The sequence below is a fragment of the Blennius ocellaris genome (genome assembly GCF_963422515.1).
Source record: "Blennius ocellaris genome assembly, chromosome: 16".
NCBI lineage: Eukaryota > Metazoa > Chordata > Actinopteri > Blenniiformes > Blenniidae > Blennius > Blennius ocellaris.
In genome coordinates this window covers 9,332,396-9,349,977 of record NC_137665.1, presented here as the reverse complement: position 1 = coordinate 9,349,977, position 17,582 = coordinate 9,332,396, and the positions used below count along the sequence as shown (strand labels likewise).

The 17,582-nt window shown below is 43.5% G+C and overlaps 1 protein-coding gene across 1 annotated transcript; it reads right to left on the bottom strand.

Moving 5' to 3' along the window:
- Positions 1 to 71: 71 nt before the first annotated feature.
- atp2a1 (ATPase sarcoplasmic/endoplasmic reticulum Ca2+ transporting 1) lies at positions 72 to 16,526 on the bottom strand. The gene is made up of 25 exons (XM_080511294.1): positions 16,374 to 16,526; positions 16,105 to 16,241; positions 15,122 to 15,139; positions 14,626 to 14,708; positions 11,819 to 11,923; positions 10,076 to 10,214; positions 8,985 to 9,065; positions 8,803 to 8,888; positions 8,312 to 8,467; positions 8,054 to 8,195; positions 6,726 to 6,892; positions 6,523 to 6,611; positions 6,309 to 6,411; positions 6,061 to 6,192; positions 5,804 to 5,929; positions 5,490 to 5,708; positions 5,226 to 5,337; positions 4,911 to 5,134; positions 4,550 to 4,770; positions 4,229 to 4,431; positions 3,691 to 3,776; positions 3,440 to 3,573; positions 2,894 to 3,011; positions 2,080 to 2,197; positions 72 to 381 (listed from the first exon to the last, which is right to left on the bottom strand). The coding sequence occupies exons 2-25, from the start codon at positions 16,220 to 16,222 to the stop codon at positions 371 to 373; spliced, it is 2,991 nt and encodes a 996-aa protein (XP_080367420.1). The 5' UTR covers positions 16,223 to 16,241; positions 16,374 to 16,526; the 3' UTR covers positions 72 to 370.
- Between the last annotated feature and the right edge of the window lie 1,056 nt (positions 16,527 to 17,582).

Genomic DNA, 17,582 nt, shown 5'->3' with positions numbered 1-17,582 from the left:
TGCAAACTGCACACAGAAAGGCCCCAACATAACTCAGCCCCTACCCTATGAAACAGAACACAGACTCATTTCTTTATTACATATCTTTATTCTTTAAGAATAAAATCAACGCAGAATGGTTTTAATAACTCTGAACTATATATTATTTTCAGTACATACAGAGAAAAAAAAAAATTATTTGCAGCTTCTTTATTTTTTTTGGTGTATTTTCAGATGGCTTATGTGTTTTCTTTTGTATTCGTGCCACTTGAGGCTTTGAGCAAGTGGCGTTCGGCACGCTCCCATTCGGGTGGAGCGCTCGGCCTTCTTCTCTCCATCGTCTGTGTCTCGGTGCTCTCGGCATTCAGACGCTCGTTGACGCACTTCGACCCTAAACCTTTCCTGGAGGGACAAAACAACCATGTGTCATGTGGAAATCAAGGTACCACAGGGGAGTTTGATGCATTTAAAGCAGGCTGAAGTTGAATATTATGTGCGCCGGGGGGGGTTACAGTAATTTGCATTTCTGTTTTAATTAAGTGGACCAAATTTGTTTTGAAGCTGAAACCAGCAGGTTGTTGGTGTGAGTGGAAAAAAAAAGAAGCCAACCACACCTGCCAATCAGTCAACAACAGATGTGTAAGAAGCAACAGTTTCTGCTTTTCAAAGGATTTTTGTTAAAAAAAAAGTATATATATATATATAATAATAATTCCCCTCTCGCCCTCCGCGGGCGGTCACCGTATATATATATATATATATATATGGAATCTCTCAGAGTTGCCTGGCAACAGCTCAAAGCAGATATAGTCCTGCACATAACGTTCCAATAAAAGACAATTCGTTATTGTCAACATTTGGTACAAATTGTCGGACATGTCCACAAGTGTCCATTATCGATGCTGACATAAAATTTATTTACTAAAACAGACTTATTTCTCTACATTTGGATTAAAATACAAGGCTCTCTTTCCCCCTCCCCCCAATTCTGAACAACAATAAAAAATGTATTGTATTTCCCAACGAGCTATTCCTTGAAATGATTTAATCTACTTTTAGATGATTATAACATTTACCGCCAGTGTCCCATATTGGGAAAGTGATAAATGCTTGAGCATCTGACACAACAGCGTTAGAAGTATTCAAATTATTTGCATAGCAAATAAATAAAGCTATTCAGAGTTTGAAGATCCAAAATATTGTAACCAAATTCTAAAGAAAAATGCACATTAACAACTTTATAGTGATGCACAGCGTGCTAAAAGTATTAGCTATACTTTCACATAAAAAAACTACCCTTCTGCTTTATTGCATCTAAGTATGCAGTTACACAAGGCATGATGCTGCGAGCGATGAGTAACATTACTACTAGTATCTAGGATCTGAACTACTAGAACTACTAGGATCACGTCTACGTTCAGGATTGCCATCACGCCATTGTTTTTCTTCCACACATGCATGATGCAGGGAGCCTCAACCTTTTGCTGGAGTCAGGGGAATACCTTGTTCTGTTACAGGGGTATGGAGGGAAGTGAAATGGGTTTAGACTGGAGTGTCAGCAGGGAACGACAGTAGGAGAGGAAAGTTAGATCAAAGTTGTTAGAGAGGAACTGTCGGAGATAAAGAAGGTTGGAAATGACGTAGAATACAACTAAGTGGGACACAAATCAATATACACCATTCAATTAATCGATCATTAAAAAAAAATATTGTGAAGTAAAAAAAAACCCCAAAGAAGGTTGAAATACTGAACGGAAATCAGTTGTATTTTAAAAATTAATCATCCAAATAAGTCCTTTTTTACACCACTTGTTGCTATATAACTTACGTGTCTGATTGTTGATACGTCTTCTCTAAATGATTCCACATTTTATTTTACAATATTATATAATATACACATAATACACTGTATGTATGTAATTTATAATTAGTCACAAATTAAGTGTACTTACAGAAAATTCACATACTTCCTAAATCAGAGTTAACTTTTAATTAAAGTTGACATTTCTTATCGACAGTATGCTGTCAAGGTTTTTCTTTTTTTCAAAGTTTTGACTAAAAGGCAAAACATGAGATAAAAAAGTGGCACTTTGAGCTTACCCTCCAGATATGTGCGAGCCACAAACTTCAGCATCTCATCAATGAGGATGACTGGGAAGGAGAGCTTCAGCACCATCAACCACTGCTCCACGTTCAAGTGAGTGAGCTTGAAGATCATCTGCAGAAGGAACGAGAAACAGACTTCCCAGTAAGAGGGGGTAACATTTAGAAAGCCTTTACACTTTACCTATTTGACTTTTGACCCAAAGCATCTCGTAAGTCAAATTTAGGCTCCTTCAGTACAATTAACATTGTAGGATATTAGGTCTCAAGAGTGAACTGTCTGTTCCAGTAATCTATAGATATAAATGAAATGTAAGCTTAAAATGAAACCAGACCTTGCATGTAGAAATCACATTTTTGATAGATTTGATAGACTTATATCTTGGATCATGTAGATCAGAGATGCTGGTCCAACATATTTACTGTGGTGAGTGGCATGTTCCCTGAGGAGCCTGACTTCTACCCCCCCAATCACCCATAATATGACTATTAATAATTTTCTGTGACATTGAAAAAGCAGAGCTATCGTCTTGCTATTCCCTATGAAGTGAACGGTTTGTAGTTTTGAACTGTGGCCACCAGAGGTCAATGAGCAACAGATCAAATCCATAGCACACACAGTATATATCTGTATTTACAAGTCTGCTGTGTCGGACTTCGGCTGTGTTAGTTCTTTGAGCGGTAATCCAGTGTGAGCAGTGAGGATGTGGAGGCTGGAGAGGCAGCGTGTGTGCAGGAGGACATGAAGTGTGTGTGGAGGAGGAGGTAGCGGAGGGAGACGGATGCTGCGGTGCAGGTGGAGCAGACTCACGGGCAGGGGGTCGACGTAGATGATCATGAAGTGAAGGGACATGGAGAGGGTCATGGCGCTCACCAGCCAGCCGTTGCTCCAGGGAGGCATGCGTACCAGGGACTGGTTCTCAGACAAACTGGGAGGGCAAGGAGGGGTTTGGGGATTGGCGAAGGCCAAGGGGTACGTTAATGAAGATACGAAATGTGCAAGGGCATGTGAAAGAGTGTGTCTCTCTGGTGGAGGATGCATGGAAATAAATATTCACAAAAAGAAAAGTGAAGAAGAATCAATGAAGCGAAATCTGCTCCTGTTGGTTGTATGCACTGGGTGAACTGTGACAATACCTGTCTGTAAATATGTTTACAAAATGTTTTGCGTTGTTTAAACATTGCTTCTAAAACCACAATTGTATTAATGATAATGCAAAGTAATCACACCATAATTCAGGAATTATCTAAATATAGAACGGCAGCTCGTGACATAATTAGAGTTTACACACAGGGAGGATATTTGTTCTGAGCTGGAAGTTCCGCTGCCCCGTTTGGGTTCACAGTGTGGTCTGACCTGTTCAGAGCGTTGCACATTTCGATGGTGACCAGCACAGACAGAGCCATGGTCATCGGTGGGGCGGACTCGAACACCTCGCAGCGGATGTCACTGAAGTCCTCGTTCTCCTCGCTGCACTGCATGAAGTGAGACTGAAGGGCAAGACAGACGCGTGACTCCTCTGAATTTCTGCAGTGTCTGAGCAGGTAGGGTGTGAGATGAATGTTCTTTGTTAAGTGTTTGAACATATTAGAATAGTTATTACTAACCAGCTGGTGGAAGGTGACCATTGGCCCATCGTCACTGTACAGGAACCACCAGGCAGCAGCTGCCACTGTTGCAGCACCAACATACCCTGGAGGAAGCAACGTTTTATTAAAAGAAAGTCCACTCCATTCTTCATCCAAAGAAACTGACACGCTGCATATTCAAGGAAACTGACAGAAGTTTAAATGTAAAAGCTTGAGAATAACGACTGGGTGTCACAGAGTGTGATTATGATGTTTCAGGTCAGTGTGAGCGATAAATCTCAGGAAGAGGACGTGTTTCTATGACAACAGGGCAATTTATGATGAAAATTACTGGTACTTATGTGACGAACACTTCAGCTTCAAGACTTATGCCTGTGTTCGTTTCGAGATCAGTGGTTCCCGACCTGAGGTCTGGGCTCGACTAGGAGTCGGCAAAGATCACAAGTGGGACCTGGGGCTTTGCCCCCAAAGTGCAACCACTGCAGTGCAGTTTGCAATTGTTGATGAAGCAATTTGTGTAATAAGGATTACAGTGGTAAAAACACCATTAACCCACCACCAATGGCCATGTATCTGAAGAAGAGCCAGCCAGAGATGAGAGGCTCTTTGGGGGAGCGGGGGGCTTTGCCCATGATGTCCAGGTCAGGGGGGTTGAAGCCCAGCGCTGTGGCAGGCAGACCATCAGTCACAAGGTTGACCCACAGAAGCTGGACAGGGATCAGGGCCTCGGGTAGACCCAGAGCTGCAGTCAAGAAGATGCTGAAGATGCGAGAGGAGAAGACAGCGTGACAGTTTGTTGAATGGGAATATTTTGTTATCGAGTCAAAGCACAAGTTGACTTCGAATGTGTCAAAACAGGGTCATGTGATGGCCTCACCAGACGACCTCGCCTACGTTGGAGGAGATGAGGTAGCGGATGAACTGCTTCATGTTGTTGTAAATGGCTCTGCCCTCTTCAACAGCAGACACGATGGAGGAGAAGTTGTCGTCAGCCAGGACCATCTCAGAGGCAGACTTGGCAACGGCAGTGCCAGAGCCCATGGCGATGCCAATCTCCGCCTTTTTCAAGGCAGGGGCATCATTCACTCCATCACCAGTCTGGAAGAAAGATAGAAGGACACCGGATAGGTACAGTGCATTCATCCAAGAAAAGTCCTCATATTTTCTGGTTAATCTTCCAAGTCAAATAATTCATGTTCTTTTCAAACGCAATAAGATATTTTTTCTGTGCATCTCACCATGGCTGTAATCTCATCGAAGCCTTGCAAGAACTCAACAATCTTTGACTTGTGGCTTGGCTCCACCCTGGCGAAGCAGCAGCCCTTTCTGACTGCGTTCTTCTGATCATACGGAGAGAGGTCATCGAACTCACGGCCAGTGAAGGCTTTTCCATTGACATCCTCATCCTCAGAGAAGATGCCAATACGACGGCAGATGGCCACAGCTGTGCCTTTGTTGTCACCTTTAGGTGGGAAAAGAGGAACATTTTTGCCTTTGCTTAAGGATTCTTGAATTTTTCACCACAATCAGAGCAGTTTGAGTCTGAACCTGACCTGTGATCATAATGACACGGATGCCAGCGGCCCTGCACAGCTCGATGGAGCTCATGACTTCCTTACGGGGAGGGTCGAGCATACCAACACAGCCCACAAAGGTCAAGTCAGTCTGCAGACGAGAAAGTGAAACGTTTATGGCCCTTTCAGAAACTCTGAAGTCAGAAAATGAACATTTCCTTATTTTAGAACATCCAGATCAACCAGTATGTCGTAATGAAACCTATATCTTTACAATTCTTTCTTGTGTTCTCGTGTACCCACCTCATAGTCTGCAAACTTGGTGGAGTCTTCCAGGTTCATATCCTCTTTCCTCATAGGACTGTCACAGGTGGCCAGAGCCAAACAACGGAGGGTGTCTCGCCCGGTTCCCCACTCCTTAATGACCGACATGATGTGGTCTTTGACTGGGCCAGTGAGGGGAACACGGGTGGTGCCCACGCGGACGTAAGTGCAGCGGTCAATCACACCTTCTGGAGCTCCCTAACAACATAGTGAAGACAATTATTGATTGTTGAATGATGTTTTTTTTTTTTTTTATTTCTTATTTTTGCATCTTTGTCTCTTGCGAGACTCACTTTGACAAACATCTTGTTTCCGACGGGAGCTTTGGCGGACTTCGCGGGAGAGCAGTAGACTGACATGGACTTTCTGTCTCTGGAGAACTCAAGTGTGAAGTCCTTCTTCATCAGCTGTTTAATAACCTGTCAGGGAGTGAAGGGGAAGAAGGTAACTCAGGGGAAGAGTTTCCGAAATACCAAATTGATATTCAGGGAAAATGAGCCTATCATTGAATAAATTCCCACATGCAACACGAGATTTGTGATGGACTTACAGAACAGCAGGCGTTTGCCCTTTCCACCTTGGACAAACCGCGCACTTCAGTGTTGAATACGTTCATCTTCTCCACCAAACAGGACAGGGCTGTCTCCGTGGCCTCACCCACTTTCTCGTAAATGCCCTTTGACTGAATCACGGGGAGAAACAATGATTTGAAAAGAGTGAGCACATTTCATGTCTTCGTGCGTCATTTCATCCTGACACAAATGTCAAGAAAACAAACATCTTGTATCTCATGCTGACCTCATTGTAGTCCAGTGAAGAGTCGTTGCACAGGGCGCAGATGGTTGCTATCTCAACCAGTCCGTCAAACTGGCCGCATTTCACAAGCGACCCGTTCCTTGTACTGGAAGCAAAAGTTTGGCAAATATATTTTGAGTTATTTGGTCTTGATTGTTTCTGGTTTGATGTTCTGAGCTTGTTTATTGTGGTGATGGTGTGAGTGGCCGTCACTTACACTTCTCCCTCGGGGGTGTACTTTGAGCCTGAAATGTCAAACTGACCAAGGGCAACACTGTCGCCGTCAACTTTATCGATGATGAACATCTGTGTGGAAACCCAGCCAAGAAAACACAGTGAATGGACTGGTAACCTCTCCAGGGGGCTTTCGCCTACAGTTGTGGTATAAAAGAAAGATGGATGGACGATGTATGAACCCACCTTGGTTACACACATCTGGTTGGTGGTGAGGGTGCCGGTTTTGTCAGAGCAGATGACTGATGTGCAGCCCAGGGTCTCCACAGAAGGCAGGCTCCTGACGATGGCGTTTTTCTTGGCCATACGACGCGTTCCCAGTGCCAAGCAAGTGGTGATGACAGCGGGCAGACCTGCGAAGCAGAGAACAGATGGAGAGATAAATCAGAGAGTTCCTGAATTACATACATTACATAGTTTGAAACAGGAAGAACAGGATACGAATTGGACTAATCCTGAGGTACTGCTAAAGCCGGAGAACCCGAGTGACAAGAACACATGATCCGTTCAATACCACCTGGGTTTTAGAAGCACCTACCACATGACAATAGCGGTTGTACAGCGACAGTCCCGGACATAACAGCTGGAGTGCACACAAAGTACTGTGTTCCCCAAAACATTTCCTGTTGGAAGGGCTGATGAACTCCGTTCAGAAGGAAAAGTGGCAGTTCAGATTTCCTTTCTTCCCAGTTTATCAGTGGGAAAATCTCATTCATCATCGATATATATACATCGATGATGAATATTTATTTATTTTTTGATATATATATATATATATATATATATATATATATATATATATAAATATAATCATTAGAAATACATCTTGTATCCATCAGGAAGAAATTAACCTATAAAAAACTATTTCTGCACAGATTGTCTCTGAGTGGAGTCACTCATAAGACAATACCAAGTCCTGACTGCCCATGAAACAGATATCACAGTGCTTTGTTTGTGTTATGAGAAGGTCTTAAGATCCTATATTTAACTTGATAAACTGTGAACGTGGACGAGTTGAAGATTTTTCGAGTCCCGTTCACAGCTTAGCAGGAGGGTACATCTGAGCCGTCTCCTGGACTCGAATGTAATGACGAGCTCTGTGTGGCCCTTGGTCTATTGACTAAACATCTGACTCTTGTCTATTCTTGGAGATGGGTCATGACCAAGAGAATATACGTCTCTGTGAGTGACAAACAGCTTCTTTCACAAGTTGAGAGGATTGTGTTAAGGTGCTGCAGGCAGGCACCTGCTAAAGATGCTTTAAAAAAAACAAAAACGTTTTTTATACCTGCATTGTGAATTGGCAGCTCTCAAGTCACACTGAAGGTACTTCCAACTATCAATTATCATTAAGAAGAGATCTTATAAGAAAAATCAGATTTACTTGATTTTCGTTAGTTTGGGAGTTTAGGCAACAAGAATAGCAAAACTGAATGATAGACTTTAAGCAGCATCATTGAAGCGCGATAATCTTCCTTGTGAAACCAAACTGGAACTTTATCCTCGTGTTGTACCTTCAGGGATGGCAGCCACAGCCAAAGCCACAGCAATCTTGAAATAGTAGATGGCACCACGGAACCAGGAGCCTCCGTGCACTGGATCATTGAAGTGTCCAATGTTGATGATCCACACGGCCACACAGATAAGAGAGATGACCTAGAAGATAAGCAGCCAAACGTGTGACACATCAGCCCAAAGTCAAATTCTGTTTAATGTAAAAAAACAACAACAAAGCAACAAAAATACTGGTCGGGCCACAAACCCTTGCTCACCTTGGACAGCTGCTCTCCGAACTCATCCAGTTTCTGCTGCAGAGGGGTCTTCTCCTGCTCAGTGGCGGCCATCTGGTCACGGATCTTACCAATCTCGGTGGAAACGCCAGTTGCAACAGCAATACCAGTGGCTTTGCCAGCAGCAATGTTTGTGCCCTGAGCGAAGGATTGAATTTTAACAACTTATTGGAAAAAAAAATCTCCAAACATCTTTTTTTTTTTAAATAAATATGGGGATAATTCTTTTTTTTCTTTAAAATTTCTCGTAGTATAAAATTAACCAGTGAACATTAACTATGATTCAACCCAGGGAACACTCCCAATGAGATGCTGGTAATTCAGTGTCTCCCGTCATTATTATTATTTTTTTTAACCATATATACAAATACGCAGACTTTGCATATTCTCTCTGTGCATGTGTAGATTGGGCGTTTAAAAGTTCAACGTAGCTTTAAATGTCCAACAATGACAGAATCAACAGAAAGACTCACAGAGAAGAGCATGTTCTTCTTGTCCTGGTTGACGGCGCGGGGGTCTGGGACAGCATCGGTGTGCTTGATCACACTCACAGACTCACCTGCACACAGATGTTGGGTGGTCAGGTCAGTAAAAATAATCGGCACTAAAAAAAAAAAAAAAAAAAAAAATGTCTGCAGGTTGATGAAACACACACCAGTCAGGATGGACTGGTCCACACGCAGGGTTGTAGATTTGATGGAGATGATTCTGATGTCAGCTGGCACTTTGTCACCGACTGGAATCAACAGAAAAACATGGAGGTACTTCATCGGTCAACAGGGAAATGATCAGTTGATTTGGTTGCATTCGTGAACAAAAAGCTCTTTTGACAATGTGACTGCAGCACGGCAGCAGGATGGAGGAGGAAGGAGAGCGAGGCGGGGGCTGATTGTCTGGTTTTAGCACTCTGGATGGACACTGTTGTTGTTGAAAACTGACACCACAGTAAGAGTCAGAGGGAGAGGGAGACCTTGGGGACATCATGAAGTGAAATGAACAGGTGTACGACGAACAGAGAGACATGGGGAGACAGAGGAGTGAGACAATCTTAAATGAATTTATATCTGGCCTTTTTTTTTTTTTTCTATTTAGGTTTGCCTCAACCTTATACCCCCACTTCAAAACAGACCAAGTTCATTTCGAAGGACGTCAATACGCACGTGCATACATATATGTGCAGATTTAGAAGCTGAGGGTTGAGTTTTCTATATAAGTTTTCTATATATAAAATAGTAAAAAAAAAAAAAAAGATCAGGGTGAAACAGGAAACTACAACTACTTGAGTTTTGTTGTTGTCTTTTAGTGCAGTGGTTCATAACGAGGGGTCTGCAACAGAAGCTACATGCATTTGTCATTTCTTAAAAATGTCAGTTCACTTTAAAACGAAAGATTCAAAACGTGGAATTCTTTGTAAAGAGTTGTCAAAAGCAGGGCGCTGTATTTAGTTTGTTGAGTTCATATTTAAAGCTTCAAAACAGTGGTTTTGTTCCAGATTAAACTTTTCTTTTATATTTTCGAAACCGTTTGGTGGACTTTTGAAGAACATAATTGAGAAGAGTGGCGCTCATCGTTACAAATGTGTATTTTGACCTTTGATATTCACCTCTGGATTAATGCTGCTATTTCTTGAGCTGGAGACGATGGACTGGCACCAATGAATGAAGAACCTCCATATTGTGGTCAAATCTGAATATGTTGGTTACATTTGTTGTGTTTTTCCGTTGATCTTTAACTAGCGGCTCTTACCAGAAACCTCCACAACATCTCCGGGGACGATCTCCCTGGCCTTGATCCTCTGGACGCTCTTCCTGTCTGCGCGGTAAACCTTTCCCATCTCGGGCTCGTACTCCTTCAAGGCTTCAATGGCACTCTCTGCATTGCGCTCCTGTCAGTATGATGCACACAGAAGGAAAGTTTTACCCTCATTTATTCATTTTAGACAAAAATGTGAACACGCAAACTGCCACACATTCAGTCTTTTTGAATACGTCTCAAGACAAAATATAAAGTGTTGGTTTCAGTTTTACTTTTGATCATTTCTGAATGTTCTTTTTGTTTATCCCAAATGAACAATGATGAATTAAAACAATCACCGAAGTCAAAGAAGCTGCCTGTATTTTTAGAATCTATGTAAATACTGTAAATAATCTCCTTTCAGCCTCTCCTACAAAGACATGAACATTCATGTTTTACCCTGTTTGCTTAGGAAAAGCGCGTCATTCATGATCTAATAAGAAAAAGAATTACATATTTGATCACAATACCCATGAAACAAGTGATCTTACACACAGTGGGTCTTGTTCAGTAGCCTCAGATTTGTTGGACTGTAGAACTGAATGAGATCATTTTAGACTCTTGCATCAATCCAGTGAGAAATTCTTCCCAATTAGAAACGTCTTTTAGCTATAAACCATGAAATATCTGTTAATGTGAAACTTTTACATGGATTTCATCAAGAATAGATGTCACATAATGGAGCCAATTAGTTACATTTGTCAGTATTGAATGCGCCTCACTTCAATAGGTTCATCAAAAATAAAACTGGCTGTGGTCAGAAATATGCACTATTGCCTACCATGTGAACATCTGATCATGATTCTATGTATGACTATTAACTAATCAATTGTCTTTGACACGTCCAATCTATGAATTATAGTGACAATAATAACTGTTTGATTGTCGTAAAGTGGGATTTTGCTCTCTTATTCAGCTGCAACAGATGTTTTTTGCCTATTATAAAAAGCATGTGATACTTACTTAAAAAACAAAGAAAATGAATAAGACTTTAGTGGTCACGAGGTCACGCTGCAGTTTGCACGTGTAAGCGCAGCCGCAAACTGAGCGGCAGGTCGACGTAGAAGACAAACAGACTGATCTTCGCTCTGTGGTTTCTTCCAAGGTTGCCCCCGACCGCCTCAAAGTGTAAAGCCCAACTTATGCCAGCTGCCCTCCCTCTCGCCATTCTCCTCCATACCCCCCATGTGTGAATCCTTGTGCATAGTTTCCAAATGACTGCCACAGGGTTGATGCGAACCCTCTAACCACTCACTCACACACACACACACACACACAGACACACACACATCAGGCCTGTGGTAACGTGATCGTCCGTCTGTATTTTTACTGTGGATTGTAACGACTGCAGACTGCAGTTAAAACCTTCAAGGCAGGACGGGTCACGCTCCCCCTCCTCTCGCCCCGTGGACTTAACCTCTCCCCTTTTCACCTCCTGCCGACGTCACGCTTCTTGTTCTGGCTTCCCTTGAACTTTAAGGCGTCCTCCTCCACCTCTGGACGGCGCGTGTAGAGGACGTGAGGCTTGACGAGGAGGCTGTGATTTACTGTGTGCCACTGTTACCAAGTATGAGAGGCTATTTGAGTGCGCGTGTGTGTAAAAACACAGCGTTCGGGGTGAGAATGTGTCCTTGTGATTGAATTTGTTACAGCGCGTCTGTCCGTGTGCGTGAGAGCTTGTGCAAACTTACTGACCTGCCACACGCCCACGACGGCATTTGCGATGAGGATGAGGAGGATGACAAAGGGCTCCACGAAAGCAGTGACGGTTTCTTCACCTTCCTCGAACCAAGCCAGCACCTGAGACAGACAGACGGAGGCAGAGAGGGCAAACCAGTTAGAACTGAGACCTGAACACAGTTTCTTGATGTTCCATTAGATTAGAAACCAAGCCTTTGAAACTTTAAGTGTCAGATTTGCACAAAGCAGCCCTTTTATATGTTTATAAAAAAAAAAGAAGAAAGAAATAACATATGAAGAAATGGTTTATAGCGTGTTGCAACTCACAGATACAAACATGCCAAGTATTTTAATGCATCCTATAAAAGGCAGTGTGTTAATCTTATAGTCATTTAAAGGCAAAACCCCATTTTTCTTCACAATAAAATGTATTCTTGTCAATTGCAGATTCAGCCCAATCACTGAATCAGGCACAAATGTTCTGCGAATGTGAATGTGCAGATTGTTTTTTTTTTTATTTGAAGAATTTCCCTCTCTTGAAACTTAGTTTCAGCAGTTTTCATGGTGATCAGTATCAAAGTTTTTCAGTACATTTTGTTTTTTTTTGTAATTTAATACTAAAATCTTATTTCTTTATGCCTTTGTCGAAGCATCACTCTGGGTAAAGCTGCGCCACTGTCCTCCTTGCAACAAATGTCTTTCGGCTTGTTGTGCACCTGTTGCCCCCGGGCGACGGTATTATCTTTTACTGCTGACTATCACAAAGCATATCCAAAGATTTGTCACAGCTCAGAGCTATTTATGACAATTAAAAACAGGCTCTGGATCGAGTATCATTGTACGTTGTCACTCTTGTGTCTTTATGGGATCGTGCGTGCAAAGTCTTTTCTCCACATGTGACTCTTTACGAAACCTATAGCCTCACACGTGTGCGCCCCTGTGAGCGGGAGTCCCATGTTACTGACACAGGTCTGTTTCGGAAAGGCTCCATGTTGACATTGACACAGATTAGTTGCAGGCCAGCGAAGCACAGACGGATCCGGAGAGCACTGCCGCCATCCACCCGCAGGTTTCTACTCTTGCATCGTGATCCTTTCCATCTCAGCGTTCTTCATCTCGTGTCTTCTCTCACTGTTTTTTTCATTAAAAATAGGACCCGCTGCCCACCCTCTCCAGTCTGTCTTCACCCCGCTTCTCTTCAAAGACACAATCGATCTCCAGAATGAGCGTCAGAGGCTGTCAGCACGTTTCAGCGGGTTGGACATTCCTGTGTGTATGAATAGGGTGGCCGTGTGTTTGCAGTATTTACTGTTCTCCCTTTTAGAAACCGTATACGACTCTGAATCTATTGCTCTCGTTTGTCATTGCAACAAACAATGCCATTGTGCAACCCAATCCCCACCCCTCCACCCTTCCTCCTCCCGTCTCTCACTCTCTCCTGCTGCTGCAAGCCATCCCTCGTTCCTTCCATCCCTGACCTTTGTCCAAGGATACAGTTTCTCGTCCTGGCTTGAGACTTTCTTAAAATAAGGCTCCAGCCACGGACGCACGCCCGCACGCGCGCACGCACGCACACACACACACACACACACACACACACACACACACACACACACACACACACACACACACACACACACACACACACACACACACACACACACACACACACACACACACACACACACACACACACACACACACACACACACACACGGCCACCGGGCCTTCTAGGGCCATAATGACAGCTGTGCAGCGAGGCCAGAGGGCAGAGATTGAGGATTAAGACAATGTGAGCAACCGACTCTCCTCCACAAAACTGTTTTGGAGAGAGAGGGAGAGAGAGAGAGAGAGAGAGAGAGAGAGAGAGAGAGAGAGAGAGAGAGAGAGAGAGCGAGAGAGAGAGAGAGAGGGAGAGAGAGAGAGAGAGAGAGAGAGAGAGAGAGAGAGAGAGAGAGAGAGAGAGAGAGAGAGAGAGAGAGAGAGAGAGAGCAACAGCCAGAGGAGGAGTGACAGCGAGAGGGATTCCTTGTGTAAATGAGAGTGGGTCCAAATGTAATCTGATAACTTGCTGATGTACACGCTGTGTTTGTCGGCATCAGTGTGTGTGTGTGTGTGTGTGTGTGTGTGTGTGCGGGTGCGTGTGTGAATGTAATCACAAAGAAAACAGACGAGGGGTCAGAGAAGGTGCGGCAGGCTGCTTATTGCTGAGGACTGAGGCTCATTTGAGCGTTTTCTTCATTGTCACTGAATGTCCTCTTGAAGTGGTGTAAAATGAACCATTGTACACTGGTGAGCGTTTCACTGCTTGAATACAAAAGGCTTCAAGATGCAAACATTTTAGCTTTGCTATTTGAGTAAATATATGATAATCTTAAAAAAAAAACCAAAAAATAGGTTATGACTTGTTCATGCCAGTTCCTTATTCTTTTGAGGATTTGTAAAGTGTGTGATCATTACTCATAAAGACATGTTTCATATTCTGACAAAAGATGTTTGATGATGTTTGTTAGTTGCTGAACGTTTGTTGAAGCGAGTTTCCAATTTATCATCCTGACCTTTTTCTTTTTCTTGGATGCCATGTTGTTATAAATTTTTGTGCAAGCCGAATAAGTGTAATTTTAAAGAAAATTCATGATACACTTTCACAATTTTATTTCTGTCAATTCTGCATTTTCTCTGCTGAGACTGGAGAAAATATGTGAACACAAGGCAGTCAGGTTCTAAATATCTGTGAGACGTTTTGCCAATGTTCTTGAAGTGCGAATGTTATGAAATGAAGCTGCATTCATTCACATTAAGCAAAATATGAAGAAACTCACGAAAGAGATGCAGGCGGCCAGCAGGAGGATTCTGACCAACAGGTCCTCAAACTGCTCCCCCACCAACTCCCAGATGGTTTTACCTGAGGATCGGAAAATATAGTAAATCGAGTGTCCAGTTAACATATGTAATGACAGGATGGAGTCAATCACCTGTGTTTATACATAGTCAACATCAATCCGCAGAGTTGAAAGAGTTAGGCCACAAACTCATCGTTGACCTGCTGTGTTATGCCTGAGCAAAATGCCACTTTGGGTTTTAAAAAACATGACAACAACATGAATTCACTCATTTTTATTTCAATATTAACTGTTAGAGTCATTGTTTGGCACACAGGAGAAATATGCAGGAAGTCAACAGCAGGTGTTAAACGAAGCGACTATGTGACTTGTCATCACAGGAAGTGGCGAGGAACAGGTGTGCGTGTCATGAAATGATGCCAGCTGATTGACAGCAGATTGCAGAAAATATCCAAAAAGCTTCAATTTGACTTACCCTCCTCTGCTGGCAGCTCTGTTGGTAAAGAGAGAAAACTGCTGTTAAGAAATTGCACCAGAAATTCACTTTATTCGCTCAGTTAGAAGTTAAGTCTTCCAAGTTTTGATCCTCCAAGGATCCACAAACCAAAACACAATAAATTAAACATAACATCGTCCAAAGCTGCAATTTCTGAGACACTGCATAAAAATTCGAACATGAGTTTCGCAAAATAAAAGACTCAAAAGATCATTGGTATTCAAGCACCAACATTATGAAACACGTTTATTGCTTGGTTATTTGTGCACATGACTTCTAGGAAATAGAAATAGGTCATCATTCCAAGCACAGCTGTAACTATTGGCTTCGATCAAGGGTCTTAACATCAAGATGCTTCAGGTCTGGAGTAATGGCTCATTGAGATGATCAACATTTGACTGTACATAAGTCACGTTATCAAAGTTCCATTTTCCTGCTTCACTCTGTGGATGGTTTCTCCACGGCCACAGCGCACTGAGCTGACCTTGGGACAAGGGTGAACCCTCTCTCCTAAATTCATCCGCTTTCAATACACAGATAAACGATCCTCGATCTGAAAGCCGAAATCAGGAGCTCGCTGTCAGAAACTTGACACGCCGAAGCACCTGCTCAGTAAACATAACTCCCCCTTTGTGTCAGGCAGATAGTTTCCCTTAATTAGACCATCATCGGAGTCACACGCGCCGCTGATTCGTCTGTCAGTGTCAGACTGAACCCTGGGCCCCCACAGCATCTCCTCTTCCCTCGCTTTCTACCTCCTTCACCCCTTGTTTCTTGGTTTCCTACTTCGTCTCCAAACTCAGTCCAGTGAGATTCTCCTCCTGGGCCTTGCTCATCCTGCCCCTCATCAGCCACTTCATTCATCACAACTCTTCCCCCCACACCACCACCACCACCACCACCACCACCACCCAGAGCTTCATCCAGCTGTTCCTTCAAGTCCCCTCCTCTGTCTCTCTCACCGTTGAAGCCGTACTTGTCCAGGTTCTTCTTGACCTGCTCGGGCGACAGGCCGATGTCTTCAGTGACGCCAAAGTGGGACAGAACGTCCGGAGACTCTTTGATGTGTGCGTTCTCCATCTTCACTGTCACGGAGAGGCTTCAAGGACAAAGGGGATAGGAAAAAAAAAAACAAAAACAAAAAAAAAAAACCACAGAACACACTCACGTCACTATGAGCGGGCCCAGCAGGCCTGACACTGAAACTCAAACCAAAGCTGCATTCACCCACCACTTTCTTGAAGTGTGGGATTGGGATTAAAATTCTCACAACCCCCCGGCGTTCACGCTTGCTCTCTCTCGGCCCCCCTCTCTTGCTCTCTGGGCTGTTGCTCTCCTCTCGGAGCCCTGGACTGACAGAAAGTGCAACCCGGCAAACTGTCCTGAAAAGTTTTATACAGATGAAAAAGTGGCCTCATTGGTGCTTGCTTACCATGCACTCCCTCCTCATTGGAGGAGAACATCACAAATAGGTGGGCAGGGATGGCCCCGTGGTAAAGAATAGGCAGAGAGGGAGGTGAGGGTGGGGGGGGGGGGGGGTGCGGGGGGTGGCGGAGGGTGGGTGGGAGAGGGCAACAACTGCAGAGGGGTCCGCTGCCCGGCAAGCTGGAAATAAGATGTGCATAAGAGAGCATGAATGGTGAGGGCAAAGAGGAGAGGAAACACTGAGGCTTTCTGTCCAGTGGGGGCCGGGGGGGCCAGGGGGACGCAGGTGGCCACATGAGTGTGATGTGATACGTTTACATTCAATATCACATGAGTTATTTGTGGGCTCAGTGTTTTTCTTATACATCCCAATGCCGACCTGGTATCTCGTTATCACATCCCACCGTGTCTCACACACACGACAGAGCAACAGATGTGAAAATGCACAGGTATGTTACAGATGAAACTGTAATGCTGGACAAGGTGTAAACAATCCCTGCTGGTAACTGGACTTAAAAAAACAAAGAAAGTCTTTAAACCAGTTGTGAGAGGTTTTGTGCCCATGTGGGGGCAGTAGAAGCAACCTGTGGACATACACTGCGATTACGTCACGGATCGGGTTGGTATGGTGATTTGGGTGTTTGGATACAGATTTCAATTTCATTTCAAGCAGAGGCGACAGTGGAAAGGAAAAACTAGTTTCTTTAACAGGAAGAAACCTGCAGATTTCTGCTGTTCTGGTTAGGGTGAGAGGCGATATGAGAGAAAAGCATACGACAGCAACAAGCGATTTTCATGAAGGCAGATGAAAGTACCAAGGCAGATTTTCATGAATCCACAAATATGATGAAGATGTTTATTTCATTGTATCTTCATGTTTGGTCTCTAATAATGTGGGAAATTCCCCTGGTTAAATTGGAGTGCATTACACTGGGTTGCGGTGTGACCTCACAGCAAAGAGACGACTTGAATTATGGGCTGCGGCCTTTCTGTGTTAAGGTTCTGCTCATACCTT